This window comes from Protopterus annectens, chromosome 12.part0, assembly GCF_019279795.1.
Source record: "Protopterus annectens isolate FY-2018-M chromosome 12.part0, PAN1.0, whole genome shotgun sequence".
Taxonomy (NCBI): domain Eukaryota; kingdom Metazoa; phylum Chordata; order Ceratodontiformes; family Protopteridae; genus Protopterus; species Protopterus annectens.
This window is the reverse complement of record NC_056746.1, coordinates 457,833,330-457,848,072: the sequence shown is the minus strand read 5'-3', so window position 1 is coordinate 457,848,072 and position 14,743 is coordinate 457,833,330. Positions and strand designations below refer to the sequence as shown.

The following is a 14,743-nucleotide window of genomic DNA, read 5'->3' as shown; positions in this document are numbered from 1 at the left end:
GCTGTACCATGAGAAATATTATAGCAATGTAGATATGTAAATGTCTGTGTTGCGATACTTAAGTACTGTTATATACAATTGGTGTGATAGTTTACCACTGCTATATCTGTGATAGAACTGTCTCTTTAAATTCATGCGCTACCTAAATTATCTGGTACATAACACTAAGTAAGGTGCTTTTTATGTCAAGGGCTTCATATGCGAACGCATAAGTTGCCTGAGCCTTTTTTACTAAAAACGTTGTATCTGTGTAAATAGTGTAACATGCTGCTACTCTTAAACCCAATACCCTTTCCTGCCTGGGTGATAATTTATTATTTCAGTTACTTTTTACAGCACTTCTCTTTCATTCCCCTTTCAGAGGCCTTAACATAATAATTATTTTTGTCTCCATCTTTTCATTTAGTGACCACTGTCCCTGCAAACGGGTTCTCTTTCAGTCCCCCATTTGCTGAATCCTTGGCCATTGGCCACATTTGCAGTGAAGAAACCAGCCACAAAGACTCAAGGGCTTTAAAAATAAAATAAGTTACTGTAGGTGTCTAGCTACGTTTCCCTGTTAGCCTGCTACTGTAGAAAGTACCTGGTCTAAAGCAGAAATAACTGGCTCTATCCACGGCTAGAAACAGTAGCTGCTCCCCCCACCCCCATCAGCTGTAAATACATTCCCCAGTTAACTTTTTCTTTTTAGTAGTCAGTAAACTAAGATAAAGCTCTAGGCAAAAAAAGATAACCCAGTAAATACACTGGAATTGCCCACTTGTAATAAAATAGAGGCAAAAAGGTACTTAAACTGCCACTTTTTGTCTGCTTCAAACTAGGTATCTACCCAGAAAGGATACAGCTGAAATCAGGTCTATTGATTGTTTTTCACTACTAGATTCTAATAACTAACAAATTGGGCTATTTAGACACTTACTCTGCAATCATTAGCCTGGGGGATTCTAGCCTGCTACGCTCACTTTGCTCCCCTCCCTGCCCCCTATTACCACCCACTGCCAGTACCTCTACATTTATTCTTAGCCTTAACCCCACCCCTAATTACCACCAATTAGGCTACACCACTAGTCACCCCTCCACATCCAACACAATCAAGATACTACCCGATATAATAATCCTAACCTGCATAATTCTAGCTCATATTACATCCTACCAAGGCTCCACAGTCACATGCCCCAACAACTTCCACTGTACTCTCTCAACACCATTCCTCAAACATTTACACTATAACTACGCAACCCCCGTCACCAAAAACATCCTCCCAATACACACACTCCATTACCAAATACCTTACACACACATAAATAAAATATCCCTAAGATGCCATAAGCAATTTACTATGTATATAAAACATATCCTAAACACCCTCTATAAACTAGTCCTCACTGGAGACATCCATCCAAGCCCTGGTCCATCCAAATCCAACCCAACCACAAACCCTAGTCCAACAATCTCCCCCCACAACTCAACTCAACTCCTAGCCAACAAGTAAACAGACCTACTTCTAATGTCCCTAAACATCAGAAGCATATGCAATAAAATCCAAGAACTACATGCCAGCATAAGCATATATTCCCCAGATATTCTCTTCCTAACTGAACCCTGGCTCAAACCTCACATCAAAAGTGAGGAAATACTTCCACCTGAATACAACATCCTTCGCACAGACAGATCATCCAAAAAAGTAGGTGGTGTAGCATTGATATTTAAACACCACCTCAATATTCAACTCCTGAACTTATCTGCCCTTCACCACAATGAAGAAATCCTTTATGCCAATCTCAAACTAAACCCAAACAATCAATATCATAGGAAGCTATTTCCCACCAGGGCAAAATATTACACCCCTAGAAAATCTCCTGAGCTGGGCTACTTTATCTCTACCCCAGGAAACCATCATTCTCGGCGACTTTAACATCAACTGACTATCCTGTAATAACAATCTCCCAACCACTCACCTTAATCGCCATGGGTTCACTCAACTCATCCAATCCCCTATCCGAATCAACAAAAAGCCTAACAATCATGGGTTTATATCGGATCGAATCGTCACAATTTCGAAACACATTACATTGAACTGGTTACATTGAAACAGCAAAACATTGAACTGCTGTCAATGGCAGTTTCCAACGGGTACATAACACATTAAGAGTGTAGGCAGGGGGGCAAGACCTCATGCACCCCCACACACCCGCTACTTAAATATACCAACTCTGAGATCGCGCTACAGTGTAGGAAATGGAAATCATCCATTTCTGCACTGTAGTGCACTGAAGTGTGATCTCCAAAGTGGTATATTTATGTGGCAGGTGGTGTGCAGGGTGTCTTGCCCCCTGCATGGAGCAATTTGTTTTTAACATACACTCTACATGTTGCTGATTTTTTAGGGTTCGATGTTTTCCATTTCGATGCAACATGATTCGAAATTATGGGGTTTCAACATTGTGATATAAACCCACAATCATACCTTACTTGACTGGATACTAGTCAACAAAGCCCGTCACTCTTACCTAGCAGGCTGCTTACCTGACAGTCTTAGTGACCACTCCCCCACTTTCCTAATTCAGCACCACACAAACAGTCCCAAGCCCATTATCCAGAAGCAAATACGGAACAAGTCCAACTTCAACCCCAACTCCATCTCCTCCCTGCAAAAAATTAACTGGTCACCACTAAAATACCTCAACCTAGGTGAGGCTGTCCACTTCAACAGTATCTTCCTCTCCATCCTAAACACCCATGCTCCTGTAAAAAATGGCAAAGTCAGATCCAGGCATGCCCCATGGTTAAAAAAGACCACCAGAACCCGAATGAAATCCAGAGATAAGGCCTGGGAGCACTGGCGACTAACAAAAAAAAATAACTCAGATAGGCAATCATTCCTTGATCTACCCTAAACTCTACCAACCACACCCTAAGCAATTCTGGTCCACTATTAACATTATCCTCCACCCTGGGAAGGATGCTACCCCCAGCCGTCCATTTCCCCCTCCTCCAGCATTATTGCTGAATCCTTCAAGAAACACTTCACTGAAACTATAACATCTCTAAACAAACACTTCCCTACAAAAGCCCCCCCAACTCCTAACCCTAAACCCCCCACTCCTCCTCTTCACCTCAGTACCTACCTCCAACATAAAAAGACTATTGTCAAAACTTAAACCCACCAAACTTGCAGCTGACAACCTCCCCTCTGAATACTTGAAAACACTAGCCTACCCAATTTAAATTATAATCAACCGTTCCATAACAGAAAGCTATGTTCTCTTGATATGGAAAATATCCCACGTCATTCCCCTCCACAAAGGCACCCCCTCCACCATCTCCAATTACCGCCCCATTGCTATCCTCTCCCCTCTCTCCAAGATGCTTGAAAACTGTATCAACACCCATGTCTCCAACTACCTCATAGCTAACAATCTCCTCTCCAAAACCCAACATGGTTTCCGGCCATATCACAGCACTACCTCCTCTCTGCTCTCCTTCACCAACACTATACCTCATCACAAAAACAATCGCCTCTTCTCTACTGCCATATTTCTAGATCTCTCAAAGGCTTTTGACATGGTATCTCATGAGCTACTACTCTCTACTCTCCCCAACCTCTCCTTCTCACAATCAGCCTGCAACAGGTTCCATAGCTATCTACACGGACACCAGCAATCAGTAATCTGAGACGATAACCTATCACCCTCACCTCCCAGTTACTCTGAGTTCCCCAAGGGTCTATCCTTGGCCCTCTGCTATTCTCACTTTTCACTAACAACCTACATACAGCCACCACACAAGCATCTCTTACACAGTACGCAGATGACTCTACTCTCAACTGCTCTGCCACCACTCTACCAGAACTACAACAAATCACACATCACACAGGAGTCATTCTCTTCTGTAGAAAGCTGGCTAGCCAACAATCAGCTCCTATTCAACCCAAGTAAGACAAAAGTTCTCCTGTTCCAACCTTCCAAAGCCACCAAAAACACCCTCCAGTTCAACATTCTCGCCAAAGACAGTACCATCATCTCTCCATCAGAATACACAAAATTACTCGGTGTGGAAATAAACAAACTTAGATTCGACACCCACATATCACTCACAATAAAAAAAGTTCACAAGAAACTTGGTGCATTTTATCGAAGCCGTCAATTCCTAACCAAGGCGGATAGAATCTCCATAGCCAATTCCCAGCTAATCTCCACCCTACTCTATGCATCCCCCATACTTGCCAACCTTAGACAGACAGACCTACACAAGCTGGATGCTTGTTACAAAAAAATTGCTAAATTTGCCACTGGAATCTCCTACCGCAGCCATCATTGTATCTCCCTTAAAGAACTAAACTGGCTAGAACTCCCACAACTCCACTTTAATCAACCCACCCTCGCTCAAACTTATTAACGACTCCCTTAATATCCCTTCCCTTCAAACCCTTCTCCAACCCTATCACTCCACTAGGCCCCTAATATCAAGCAACAAAAATCAACTCACTGTTATCAAACTCAAAAACTCAGCAGGAGAAGCCATATTTTCATGTACCATATCTAAACTTTGGAACAATCTTCCACCCTCTAACTACTCTACCTTCCAGCAGCCTTTTCAAGACTGCACTCAAATTCCACTTAAATTTACACTGGCTTTGTCATTGTTCTAATCGAGACTAACACCCTCACCCCCCCCATCTAGACTCTTAACCCAACTATACTACTGCCACTACTAACCACAGTCAGAATTAGCTAGTTGTCTTTACATACTTTAAAATCTTGTCTGACAACTCTGTTACTAATATTATGACAAGAAACTATCTTAACTCGCAACATTTACTATATATACTGTGGATAATCAATATCTTGTTATTGTATTAAAGCCAACAACCTGTAATGTTGTTTACTATTGCTGCGACTTGGTATCTCTATTTATCATGTACATGATGTGAAGCTTTTCTCCACGGGCATCTGCTGAAAAAGGACATGCGTCCAGTCAGAATTTCCTGGCAAACAAATGTAAATAAATAAATAAATGAATCTCTAACCACTGCAGGACTGCCCAAATTAGCATTCTTGGGAAACTTGTTCTATGCCTTCTCCAAGCCTAGGAATGCTCAGTTGGGACTCCTTCCTCGGCTCTAGCTTCTTCCAAGCTATGTAGCTGTCTCATTGGGTCATTTGTGCTGCAGCCTGATCTGAATCAAACTGTTCATTTCTTATCTTCCTTTCTACTATCCTCTGTATTCATTTATCAGTTACCCTCTCCAGTGTTTTCATGCAGTGTGAAAGGAGTCTGAAACCTCTGTACTGCCCACAGCTGTGAATGACCCTTCGTTGTTGAACACTACCACTGGAATGCTTATTCTCCAGTCATCTGGCATACACCTTACTTCTAAGGTAGGCTCCTCTACTTTCATTGTAGGCTGTGTCTGGGGCACTACAGCATCTGTGGGGTTTTCTTCATTCAGATAATGCTGAAAGTATTCTTTCCATCTGCTTTCAAATTCCTCTGGGCTGGTGAACAAAGTTGTAGCTAGCATCCCTTATGAAGGGTGTGCAACCATCTTGTTCATCTTTCTGTCTTTGCCTTAAAAATTTAGAGTTTTATGCCACCTACCAAGTCACTTTCAAGAAGCTGGCAGAGTGCCCCTGATGCCTTATTCAATGCTATTTCAACTCCTTTCAGCCTTTTTTGTTAGCAGGTCAGAACTCCTTCTTAGCCTGGTCTGTCTCAAACTTTTTCCTGCACTTCTTTCTTTTTAAGATTTCCTGGAGTTCTGCATTCCATCATCAGTATTACTTATGTACCTTATTTCGATATCTGGCTCGTTTCTATACCTGTTCTATAGTCCTCACTCATGCTGTTTTGAGGCGCTGCCATTCTTCAACTCTTCCCAATTCCCCTTCCTGATATGCTACAGTTCTGAGTAATTCCTTGAATTCTTGCACTTTCTTTCCAGTCAACATCTAGGCCTTTGTACAAATCTATTCACATTACAGCTTTTCTGATGGTTTATGCTATGGGCAGAATGTTTCACTGGGGATGACTTTGTAATCAAAGATTCTATCCTAGTGCCCGTTTCTTATCAGGAGAAAGTCTACCTGAGCTGCATGCTAACCATTCTTGTATGTGATCTTGTGACTGTCTGTCTTGCCAAGCCATGTGTTAACCACCATCAAGCATTCCTGCCAAGCAGAAGTGTAGAATGGCCTGTCCATCCTTATTCCTGCTGCCCCATCCATGTAGACCCAGGAAGTCCTCATATCCTGCTCTCTCTGTCCTGATATGTACATTTAGGTCACCCATTATCACCAATTCATGTTGTCCTGCAACTGCTGTATGGATGCACTCTTGTCCTCACTATCACAACCCTGCTGTGGGGCATAGGCGGAGATAAAGAACAGCTGCCCTATCCTTACACTGCAGTCTGTTTGTCATGACTCTCTCACTAATTCTGAAGATATCCCTCAGTCTTCTGAAATTTCTCCCACATCACAATTCTTGCACCATTTCTAGTTGGTCCTCCTCTTGCATAGTACACGCTAAACATCAAGCCAAGTGGCTTTACTACACTACCCTTCCCACTCGTCTCCTGGATACACAGGCTGTCCAGTCTCCTCGTTACCATAATGTCAACCACTTCCAGGGTCCTCTTAGTGAACCACTGAGTGTAACAATTCTTAATTCAGGTTTGTCAGGCTGAAAAGTTTCACATCCAGCTTTTGCTCAACACATCTATCCCATGTAACTTAAGCTGGACAGCTGGACATTGGCCGACCAGTAGACTGACCCAAGGCTGCTGAGCTTAGATGGGCACACACTGGCCAACAGAAGCACATGTACTCTGCCATCTGTCAGCATGGGTTCCTAGTGTAGGCCAGATCCTCAATCCACTTATCACCAGCAAATACCTATGCCCATTTGGTGACATTAGTCAACACGAGCAAATCACCTAGAGCCAATTTTTACACGATTGAGTGGCGTAGCCCTGATATGACTAACAGTCTGATCTGTTTTTGCCTACCTTCAGGATACTGCGCAGCACAGTTGATACCCAAAGCTGTTGGTCTATACAACTCTTCCCCTTATAAGACACCATCTAGAGTCTGTGCTGCTCCCCACAGCTCCATTCTTGGGTGAGGCTGAGTTTAAAACACTCAGCATGTTTTTGGGAGGTACCCAACAGAGACCAAAGGAGAACATGTAAACTCCATATAGGTACTGACCAGAGGTCAGAACTGAACTCTGTACCTTGTGCATGGGAGGCAAAGACCTTAACAGATGTGCCAAGTGGTCTCACTATATATATTAACACATTCCATGGTAAGCAGTGCCTGTATGGAGTACATTTTTAGTTAAAGCTCCGAACATTCAGGAGCAATATCTTCACGTTATTTGGATTTTTTTGTTAAATACTGCACTTTGTAATACCGTTTATTCCTTGCTCATAAAACTGAAATTTCTAGCAGAAAATTTACCCTCAGCTATGCCACAATACATGACTAACAAGTTGACTGTAGCCAGTAGAACAATTAACTAAATTTCCTTCCTTCTTCATAGCAACCTTTCAATTCACTTATGTGAAAATGAACCCGTTACCTTCCAAGTTCCTCCCCTGCAAGTTCATTTCATGTAGCCTTTGTCAAAATTTCTAAAACAACCTTGAACTAGTTCATCATGTAATGGACCCACTTTTTTCAGTGACTGCAGTACTGGAACATCAATATCTGGTATACTTTCTACTATAATTTTTTTCCTGGTTTCAAGACATGTAAAAGGAAACAGGCAAGCCTTTTACTTTTTCACTTCTTATTCACCACACTGTTTTATACATACTGATAATTACAAAATAATGAGCCAAATTGTCAAAAAGTATTCACACTGCGACTTAGCAACTGATCTAATAACAACGAACAAGAACCTCACACTCTCCGAAGAACAAAGACAACTTTTGCTCTAAAGCATAGGAAGCACTTACCTTATCCTGAACCTCAACAAGAGTGCGATTAGCGTGTCTCAGAGAGTATGTTAATCGATGAATTCCATCACTTGTCTCTCCATTGCCATAGAACCCAACAGCAATGCCAGCACTAGATAAAGAAAAGAGGGGGGATTTGATTACAATATACCAATTTGCGTGAACAGTGCACACTACGCAAACCAAGTTTGCAAACTTCACCGTTTAAGTAATGGAAACAAAATAAGTTATGTACTCATCATACCATTCCATCTGTGTTATTCATTGTCATTCTTCCTCAACAAGTGTAACGTGGGCTCAGATCAGACTTGGCCACTTTTTACAGTTCATGGATAATGCAAACTCGAACTTCTCCCATACCCATAATGCTCTAGTCCCTTCCATATCTCAGATCTTATTTGCTGCCCTTCATTGCTAAATAATAATGCAAGAAATAATGGTTATATAAGAAGACACTATCTGGAGCTCAAAAACAGGAAATTTAGTTCCCACAGTAACTTTTCATTCTTCCAGAAGTCATGAACAAATGGTAGGGGGTTGGAGGGAGGGGAGTTGGGGAATGAAAATGGACAACACAGATAGAACATTATGGCGAATACATAACTTCTTTACCTGATATTGTAAATTTTCATTCGTTCCCCAACATGTGGGACAGAGTCCCCAACTACATAAATCCCGGGTGGACTCAAAGGATATCCCAGAGTACTGTTGAGCCAAAGGCTGCTCTTCTAAACACCAGATCAACTTTGCAAATACTAAAAGTATGATAATTAGCCCAAGTAGCTGCAGCATAAATATCATCCATGCACAATCTGGATAGAAATACTGAAGAGGTTGCCATGGACTTGGCTGAATGAACCCTCAAGGGTTTTGGCAAAGATAAATCCAATCTGTTGCAGACAAAGGAAATGTAATCAGTTAGCCCCTTAGCTAATGTTGTATTAGTAACTGGCTTTCCCAAAAATGGATTCTGAAACAGACAAAATTGATTTGATTTTCTGAATTTTTCAGTTCTATGCAGACTGAAATGAAACTGTTACCATCTAACAAGTATAAAATGTATGCCCTTTTGTTCAAGAAATTTGGAAAGAAAACTAGGAGACTGATAGATAAATGTTTGACACAGAGACAACCTTAGCAAGAACAAATGGATTGGTTTGTAAGGACAACCTACCTTTATGAAAATTAAATAAGCTTTACAAGGTACGGCTTGAAGTTCTGAAACTCTCCTAGCCAATGGTATGGCTACCAAAAATATAGTTTTCCAAATCAAAAACTTTAATTCACACTGTGGTGACTCAGGGGCATGCAACACTAAATTCAAATCCCACAGTGGAGTAGGATCTCTAAAAGGGGTAGTCTCAGTAAAAAATATTCCTTTTATAAATCCCTTACAAAGTCATCAGGAACGGTCAAACTCCTAAATGAAACTTGAAAATAGCAGCTAATTGCACTTCAACTGTTCAGGAACTAGCCCCTTCATTAAAACTAGTTAAAAATTCAAGAACTTTGGGTACGGTCACAGAAAAGGGGCCAATATCTTTCTATTGTGCCCAAAAAAACAAAGCTTTTCCATTTACTTGTGTAAATCTTCCTAGTGGAAGCTTTGTGGGAATTCAAAAGAATGTGATGGGCAGGAGAAGAGAGCTTAGGCTGCCTAGCTATCAATGGAATTGGAGAAACCATGTGGTCAACTGCTTGCCCAAAATGTCCGGGTTAATCATGTCCGTCTGTCGAGTGAAACAGAAGGCCTGAAATTGGATCCAGGATCTAAGGAGGATGAACTAGATGAGGCCAAAGGAAGGGGAACCAAATTTGACAAGGCACATAAGGGGCAATGAGGATGACTGCTCTTCAACCAAGATGCTTTCCGAAGAAATTTGGGGACTGGAGGAGTAGGGGGTAAACGCACAGCAGGGCATCTCTCGGTGACTCCCCTGGTGGGGGGATTGGGGCAAAGAACCTGCTGCACTTGTTCAGGGGCGATACAATGAGGTCGCTGCACGGTTGGCCTCATTTGGCAGAATATTCTCTCTGCAATTTTCTTGAGAGATCACTAGTGAGGTAATAGGGACCTGCTCGACTTGTCTGCTATCATGCTGAATTTCCCCAGAATGTAAGTTGCCACCAGAAATCAACTGGATGAGATCACCCACTGCCACACACACTTACAAATTCTCAACTTAAGGGGGTAAGGAGCTCGCTCCTCCTTGTTTGTTGATGTACCAGACTACTGACATACTTGTCCATCTGTATCACAATAGTCCCTGAAGGGAGAGAGTCTTCAAATGCCTGCAAAACTTAGGAGAACTGCTCTCCTGTCTAGGCCACTGATACAAGTGTTGGCCTCTTCTGGGTACCAGGTGCCTTGGACCGTCTTTCCCAAGAATTGCCCCCCCCCCACAAACACACACACAATTTGGGAAGCATCTGTGGTCACTACAATCTTGGGCCTACAATCTTGGGCAGAGTAAGTATGAAAGGGTGGCCTTGTAAAATCTGTTCTGAATAAATCAACCACCCAAGGTACCTTTTGCATGCCTGAGTTATAGATCAGTGGACAAATCCTGGTACAGGATGGACCACTGAGTTGCCAGGATCCACTGCAAAATTTTCATATAGTATCTTGTCAATAGATCCAGAATTATAGCAGCAGTCACTGACCTTAAAGCCTGCAGAATCAGTCGGGCTGACTAAGGTATTCTGAATTATGTTTTTGATTTAAAATCGAATAGTTTGTACCTTTGCAGGGGAAGGGAGCCTGCCACTGATACAGTGTTGGAACATGGCTTTTGTAAATTCTAGCACTTGAGTTGGTTCTAGCTGAGATTTGCTGAAGTTGACGTTAATGCCTAGGTGAGAGCAGAACTGGAGTACATAATCTCTTGCTTTGATAAACAGATGCCAGGTTAGAGCGGTTATTAGCCAGTTGTCCAGGTAAGGAAACACTCTGGATCGATGGAGTCTCAAGCGAGCTGCTACTACCACAATGCATTTGGTGAACACCCTGAGGGCTGTGGCGAGACCAAAGGGCAGAGCTCTGAACTGGTAATGACCAACATCCATCCGGAAGCATAGCTATCTTCTGGCTCGCTTGTTAGCTTTTACTTGATAGTACACATCCTGAAGATCTAGTGAGCACATCCAGTCATTCTGAATGTCATGCAGAAATGTCAAAATACACTGAACCTTGACCATCTGAAACTTCATGCACTGAACCAATTTGTTCAGAATGTGGAGATCCAAAACTGGTCTCCAGTCCCTTGTTTTCTTTGGCACTAAAAAGAATCTTTAGTAGGTTTCATGACTTTTTTTCTAGCAGCTTTTTTTTTTTTTTTTAAATTCTTGTGCTACTTCTTTTCTCTTTCATTGGGTAGAACATAGAGAATCTTGTTTAATCTTAATGGCGGGGCAGAAAAAAGGGTATTATATAACCTCTGCAAATAATCCTCTCCAGTTTTTTAATTTCTCCAAATCATTTGGGTTTCTAATACCATGACGGGAATGGACCCCATTCCTAGGACAAAGTACAATTAAAGTTCATGAAATCAGTATGGTTTGATTTCAGCCAAACGTGCTCTTTGCAGCACCCACTGCAATTCGTATGTATTGGTAACATATCTAAATACGATTGTAGATTCTTTTTTACAAGACCCGTTGCTCCTACTACTATTGGAACTGTCTGGTATCTTTTTCCACATTGCTCTCGTTTCTGCCTGCAGATCCTGACATTTTATGACTCTCTCTCTATATATGCAAGACACTGTAGTCACTGGGTCAATGCTACTTTTGTCTTCTTTTCATGGACCACTATATCTGATTTTCTAGCATCTATCTTTTGAATTGTTGATAATGGGTGATCCCATGCGATATAAACTTCATAATTTCCTATGATGCTTTGTAGTTCATGTTTCCAGTGTTTTTCAGCCACTTCAATACCATAATGTTTGCACAATCCAAAGTGCAACAGTCTTGCCAAATTATTATGCCTTTCAGTATAGTCCTTCTGCCATTAGTATGTCTCAATCAGCAATGAGGAGTGCAACTGTTTCCAATTCCGTTTTACAAAACCTACATTTGTCTGTTTCTCCCATATATTCACTGGCCTTTGCAAATCAACATGCAAGTAAGCCCGCTATCTTCTGCCGCCAATATTAACCTTTCATCTCTTGGTTTGAATTCAAATCACCTTAACCATCTGTTTTGATGTCTAGCCAGACTCTCTGGTGTTGGAATAAGTGATCCCCAACTGCATCCAGACAATAGGGCCTCCTTTCAGGAGTGCTCGTAGGATTGGTCAGAGATGAAAATCCCTCGATCCTTGATTCTGTGGACCTCCTATGTCACGTGGGCAGCATCTTCCTCCCTCTGCCCTTGGAAGAATTGTCTCCACGTGCACCATGGAAAGGAGCGTGGGGTTTTTTGAACCACATTTCCTGACCACCTCTTGGATTTCTACAGAAGGTTCTTTGACAGGTCAAAAAAAATGTGCTCCCAGTGCAAGATAAGGTCTTACCATCTAGTTCACGCATCTGGATAGTGTGTCCTTCACTTTGGGACCAAACTACGAACTTCCGTCAAAACCAGCATTGATGAAGGAAGACTTAAAGGGCTCCATGAAATCACACAAGTGCATTCGGCATGTCTCCTATGGCAAATGTCAGAACCTGCTGCCCTTTAGGTACCTTCAGCTGCATGTGAAATGAGCCTCCTGGATGAATTTGAGAGGGACTGAAGGATAGCCAACTGTGAAGCAGCGGAAGTCTGTTACTCTAAAGTTATTGTTATTGTTCCTGAGAGGGATTTGGAGAGTTATTTAATCAAATCCCTCTGAAGTCTGCTAAAGTATGTAAATAATTCAGCGACCAAAGTGCGGAAGTCGCTGAAGCATAAACATGCTTACCAAATCTGTCCAATGTCCTAGACTGCATGTTAGGGGGTTGAACAGATGAACTTTGCTCCATGGGTTTTCTTTGCAGCCACTGCTATGACCATGACACCTTCTGGTACTCCTTTGCCCCAGAACTCTTTCCCTTTGGTAGTGCCAGGATCCTATCTGGTCTCTCAGGGATCAGCTCAACCACACCCACAGGGAGAAAATCCAGGAGCTCATCCAGGAAGTAGATGGCCAGACCCAAATGCCTCTAGGAATACAGATTCCTCCAGGGAAGGGTTAGCAGCATATCAAACCACCCCTTTGCTTAAGGATCTCCAAAATGTCTCCAAAAGATACTTCATCAGGCGGTGATCTTGGGGACCCCTTCCCATTCATCGAAATAGTCATCTTCCATGACTGACTCTTAAAGGGAGTCTAAGTGCCTCCTCTTAAACTTTTTTGTTCAAGGGATGACTTTGGAGGAATGCTCCGGAGAAGTATTGGAAGATACATGTATAACCTGCTGGGTAGCCAGGAGACTTTTGGCTGGCTGCCCCTGTGGAGTAGAGTGTTGAGGTTCAAGACACAAAAATATATGGGAGCCAGAAGGAAGAATCCAGGAGGGAATAATCTGTCCTCTAGAAGAGAACACTTTCTCTACCACCTCAAAAGCAGAATGCCCCAAGGAGAAGGATGCCAACAAAGCTGAGAAAAAGTACAGTTGTGTACACTTATCACAAATGTAGATGTTAGAGTGCATTCACTGTTGCAGTCATTACATTTGGGTTATCCTGCTGGCAGGTTGCCCTCAGTCAGCCTGAATTCCAAAGTCTTGGGTCCTGCGTCAGTTGCTGTTCCCTCTTCCCTGACATCAGGTCATCAGGGATATAAAAGATGCAGCCAACGCCACTTTACTCAGTTTTGTCTTGCCCCAGATGTCAGGTGCCCCCAAAAGGGTGGGCTAAAATTATGTAAATAAAACATACATTCACCAAAATAAGCTTTACCTTCATCTATAAGCAAATACACCACCTAGGTTGTATAGATTAGAGAAGTAAAGATAGGTTCCAGCAAAAATAAGGGGGATGACGGGTGGGTAACCTGGACTGCAACAGTGAATACACTCGAACATCTACATTTATAGTAAATGTACACAACTGTACTATGTTCTTCGTGTTTCACTGTTGCAGTCATTACATTTGGGTGGAGTCCCAAAGCTATGGTTGGGGGGCTGGAGCTAAACAGCATTAGGAGCGGCTATGAGGCCCTGCAGAACTGCAGTGGCAAAGCCTGCCCTGGATTTAGAGTAAAGAGGCAGACTGTAATGTTTTGTAAAGGTATGCACTGAACTCCAAGTAGCAGCCTCTAAAATGTCTTTGGTTGGTACTCCCTGAGAAAGGCTGCAAAAGTGGCTGCAGCTCTGGTTGAATGTGGCCTAATGCCCTTAGGCACTGGTTTGCCATGCTGTGAGTAGCAGAAACGAATACAGTGACCTATCCACTTTGAAATAGTCTGCTTGGAGATGGCCTTTCCTTGTGATGCTGTGCCATATGCCACTAGTAATTGTTCCATTTTTCTGAAAACTTTAGTTTTGTCCAAGTAGAATCTAAGTTGTCTGTGTACGTCCAAAGAATGCAGAATTTTCTCCCCCTTGTTCTGTGGATTTGGATAAAAAGTTGGCAAATGGATTGTTTGGTTAAGGGCTACACTGGATACCACCTTTGGCATAAATGTAGAGTTTGTTCTCTGAGAGACCCTGTCTGGATAAAAAAAGATAAAGGGTACCACAGCCATGAGAGCCTGTAGCTCTGAAACTAGTCTTGCAGAAGTTATTGCTAGGAGCAGAGCTATTTTCCAAGATAAGAACTTTATATCCGCAGTAGCAGCTGGCTCACAAGGAGGTA

General features: G+C 42.3%; 1 protein-coding gene across 2 annotated transcripts in view; it reads right to left on the bottom strand.

The window, feature by feature from the left end:
• TTYH3 (tweety family member 3) overlaps positions 1–14,743 on the bottom strand; it is a 1,772,574-nt gene that overhangs the window by 1,322,172 nt on the left and 435,659 nt on the right. For both annotated transcript variants that reach the window (XM_044089562.1, XM_044089563.1), the window contains exon 3: positions 7,964–8,075. In XM_044089562.1, coding sequence (XP_043945497.1) covers positions 7,964–8,075 — 112 coding nt within the window. The remainder of the gene's footprint in view (positions 1–7,963; positions 8,076–14,743) is intronic.